Genomic DNA, 4,531 nt, shown 5'->3' with positions numbered 1-4,531 from the left:
ATGGAGCTGAGAAATCCATCAGTTGGTAAATCCACTTCTTTCAGCAATTGTATTCTCTTCCTTGCTATGGCTCTCAAACTTTGGCCAATGTATCTTTGCATGTATGGCCAAGAAAGACCATCCCTCTTCCTGGCTGACTGCAATTATGATGAACAAGTAAAGTGCTATTTTGTTTTCTTTTTTTTTAAGAAAGAAACTCAGCTAAGATGGCTCTACTTAACATTGATTTGACTTCCAAAATATACCTAGCACTTTACTACTTCGAATAATTTGTAAGCATTACCTTGCTGCTGCGCTCAATCCCGACATAATCTGCCTCTTCTGGGATCATCACCAAGAGTTCCGCTTCATAGGCTCCTTCACCTTCATTTCTCGCATTGATTATGAGCATAAGGTGATTTTCATCTCCAATGATAACCTGATGCTTATCTCTAGAAATGCAATTTAACAGGGTCATTAGATACTCGCTGGACTCGTGGGTATTTTAGTAAGGATTTACCTGAGAGGAAAGGACGAAAGATGTGGAAATGCAAGACTGAGGCAAAAAGATGGATGGCCATGAAGGCGCATTGAGAAGAATCAAGAGAACCAGGTCTTGCTGGGAAGGACAGGAAGACATGCAATGATGTGCTGGTCAATGTTTAACAACCAGGTCTCAAAAAACACACCCCACACCATTTGCAACATTTGCTGATTCCAGTGGTATGAATCCTCCCACTAGGGTCAATGTCAAGCTGCTGACATACTTAATAATCTGCCAGAAAAAAATTCTAGAAAATTTAACAATTGGCTCACAAGCCAGAATGAGTAGCTTCAGCACATCCCTGAAAATACCCAGCAGGAAGTAAGATGAGTCTGGGGGAAAAGGAGAGAGACAGGGTTTAAAAACTCTGAGTGGGAGACGTGTGATGCGAAATGGACAATGAGAGGAAAGAAAGTAGCAGATAAAAGAAGATCACAAATAGCTGATTGAGGATTGCGAAGTATTTTGAAGAAATTTAATTCACTCCAAACTTCAAATTGAACCAACATCTGGAAATGCCTATTTCACTTTTGACCCTTAATCAAAGCTATTGCTTTGGACACTGGCTAACTTGTGAAGTTTGGAGAAAGTCTCCTTGAGAGCTATCAAGCGGATTCCAAACATTGGCAGTGAGACAGGTCCTGGGGGTGGGGGGGTGGGGTGAAGGAGCATGAATCTGTTTTGTCCCATCATAGATAGCTCACATCTTAATTTCATTTCTTTATATATCGTAATGCAACACAATTATCAGTGCTGGGATGGTGACTCGCCACTACAGGCAACTGGGAAGCCCTCTGATTCTTTTTATTTTTTTAAATATATATTTTATTGGTTTTTCACAGAGAGGAAGGGAGAGGAATAGAGAGTTAGAAACATCGATGAGAGAGAGAGAAACATCGACCAGCTGCCTCCTGCACACTCCCCACTGGGGATGTGCCCGCAACCAAGGTACATGTCCTTGACCGGAATCGAACCTGGGGCCCTTGAGGCTGCAGGCCGATGCTCTATCCACTCAGCTAAATCGGTTTGGGCAGCCCTCTGATTCTTATTTGACTTTGTGACACCTTCTGCTTTACTCCATAGAGTGCCATTCCATTTCCCCCAGCAAATTAAAGTTGGTTTTGTGTTGACAATTTTGAGGATGCCTTTGATGCATGGGGTGCTGTATAAAAAGTTTTGGCTAAGGTGTCGATGGAACCAGCCTGTCTCTGAATTCTTTGCCCACAGAACTGAGACAAGTAAATACAACCTGAACCACCCCATAGATGAATTTACTTTGAACAAAAACTTTTTTTTTCACTTCTGCTGAAAGATGAAACAGCTCGGGCAAAACCTTAGGGTGGTCACTTGACACCAATGACAAAGAACTGACCCAAACCACAGGCTAACGCAAAGTGTAGCCAAGCTCAAGACTTTCACGCAGTGTATTTTTTGTAGTAGTTGAAAGTGTATACTTCCACCAGAAAAGCTTTAAATAAACACCTGTATTCCATTAGATAAATGTACAAGTTTATTTATTTAAACTTACGGTCTGGCTGACAGCTTCAAGTCAGGAATGCACATGTTGTCTTCTCCACAGTCCACAAGGATATGAACCTGTGTTGTGCAAAAACAGATCAGGAATAATCTTGGAAAACCGGAATCACATCCTGTTTCTTGAAAATTATGAACGATTCCACAAATTAAAGCAAAGCTTTCGTTTCACTAGGCATGACTCTACCCAGCTAGAAGCCCCGTGTTCAGCAGTGACCGCCCAATAGAGGCCAGTTTACATAATAGCCCGATGCCAATTCATTCTGAAATGTCTGTAAAGAATGTGAGTCTGGCAATGTTTTGAGAATTACAGACTGTATTGCTTCCATTACAGCCACATTTTGAACATATTAAATCTTGGTTGCACAAGGGGATGGGCTTCTGAAAACACAATGATGCAGTGTTTCAGGAAACCTGTTAGAAAAATCGCCCAAATGTTATATCTTTGTGCGCAGGAATGAGACAAAAGGGACTACGTTTCATCTTAAGGTCACAGGAGCTATGCCCGGGGCCTGACTGGGAATATGAAGACCGACAAGGTCCTACCTGTTCAGTAACAACGTTTCCCCTGTAGTGGTTCAGTATCGGTTTCACCTCCAGGCCTTCTTTAGAGGTGGGCTCATCCAAACTGTAATTCAAACTAATGTTGATTGGAGACAATTTATCTCGGAATTCAGTTTCATCCTGGGAAAAATAATGACGGAGTCTAGGAAGGCTCTGTGAATCAGCTGCAGGATGTTAGTCTGTGAAAGGCACTGGACTTCAGTCAGCGAAAGTGAATGATGAAGCAATCATCACCATCATGAGCCTAAGTACTCACTGACTATTAATATAGCTTAATTAATATGTGTCAGAGATGATTCATTTAGAGCTGTGGCTTCATTGAAATACATGCTTCTAGAGGTAATCTTCAGGGTCTCCAGATCTTCAAAACTCACATAGGTTGGCCATATTGCAAAGTTAAAAAAAATTATACTTATATATGTAATAAATATTTAAAGTTTTGCAAATTGGGATTTATATTTCCATGAGGTTGGCACAATCTATGAGTTCTGTTGGGCTCACAGGAAGAAAATATCTTGATTCTCTTCCTCTCTTATCATCTCTTTAAGCCCCCACTTGCATGAACTTCAAAATGCTTTCAGCTCATTTGAAGTTCCTTCAGAAAAAGAAATAGAACTCCCTTGAGGTGAGGAGGTGAGTGAGTAGCATCAGCAGCAAGCCCTGAGCACACGGAACACCTTACTCCCTGTGGTGAACATGCCACCCTTCAATTATGTGCCAGTCAAGGTCATAATGAGACCCCAGGGTCATGCGCCCAGCTTTCCAGACCTATTTGTAAACTTGGCCTTCACCAGATTTCCCCTCACTAAGTCCATTAAAGGAGGAGATGAAATAAGAAAGAATAATAACCTCACAACTGGTGAGAAGATGAAGTAATTGTATGATAAATATTTTGGCTTTTTAAATTTCACGGTAGGTTTGGAGTTATTGGTAAAAATCCACTGCTTTAAAAATATAATTATAAATGACTCTTAATAAAGGCTTTGAATGCCTAAATGTTTTCCTGAGTTGGCTCTTAAATGCACATTGATAAAATCTGGCTAAACATACTCATGTAGGAGAAAAATTCAAATAAATTATGTTATTTTTGCGGGGGAGGCAGTTACAAATGAAAACCACCTGAGTTAGTGCTATTAGCAAGATTGTGAACAAAACAAAAAGAAACCATGAGAATTAATAGCAACATATGATTGGGTTAGTGGAAGGAAGTGAGGCTCAAGGCTGGAGTGCAGCCTTAAAATAAAGTTTCCTCCAATAAAATGAAAATGACGTGGACAAGGTTGATGGTTAAATGGAAAAAAAAGTGGTTGGAATGTGGTTCTGAATGTGAGAGGCCAGAAAGATGACTCTGGAACACTTACTCGCAGGTAAACCATGAAGTCCTGGCACTGGTGGGATTTCTGCTGCTTTATCACGAGAGGGAAGATGAAATGTGACTGATGGTTGTCAAGGAAGAGTGTGCGTTTAATGGCACCTTTTTGTTTCAGGGAATCTAACTGCACCTCGGCGGTTAGGCCTAAAGGACAGAAATAGAGTAAATATAATCAGGAGAGGAAAAGTATTTGGTGAATGCAGTGCTTTAGCAGAGGTATGAGTTCCTAGTTCAATTTGCTTACATAGAAAACTTTTTTTTTTCATAGTTGGGATCAAAAACAATAGAAGAGCTGAGAAAAATTTTAGGAAATACTCCCCACGCTAAAAAACTTGTTGTTTTACACAAATCATGTTTTTTTCATGAGGTTGGCAGAATCTATGAGTTCCCTTGGGCTCATAGGAAGAAAACATCTTGATTCTCTTCCTCTCTTATCATCTCTTTAAGCCCCCACTTGCATGAACTTCAAAATGCTTTCAGCTCATTTGAAGTTCCTTCAGAAAAAGAAATAGAACTTCTGCAAGGTGAGGAGGTGGGTG

General features: G+C 40.5%; 1 protein-coding gene across 1 annotated transcript in view; it reads right to left on the bottom strand.

The window, feature by feature from the left end:
• The window catches only part of ITGA8 (integrin subunit alpha 8), a 201,994-nt gene that overhangs the window by 59,805 nt on the left and 137,658 nt on the right, over positions 1-4,531 (bottom strand). The window contains exons 17-20 of the mRNA XM_006756159.2: positions 3,982-4,136; positions 2,603-2,740; positions 2,052-2,119; positions 284-431 (exon numbers count right to left, since the gene is read on the bottom strand). Coding sequence (XP_006756222.1) covers positions 284-431; positions 2,052-2,119; positions 2,603-2,740; positions 3,982-4,136 — 509 coding nt within the window. The remainder of the gene's footprint in view (positions 1-283; positions 432-2,051; positions 2,120-2,602; positions 2,741-3,981; positions 4,137-4,531) is intronic.

Source organism: Myotis davidii, unplaced genomic scaffold (genome assembly GCF_000327345.1).
Source record: "Myotis davidii unplaced genomic scaffold, ASM32734v1 scaffold494, whole genome shotgun sequence".
In the NCBI taxonomy this organism is placed as follows: domain Eukaryota; kingdom Metazoa; phylum Chordata; class Mammalia; order Chiroptera; family Vespertilionidae; genus Myotis; species Myotis davidii.
This window is presented reverse-complemented; position numbering and strand designations above follow the sequence as displayed.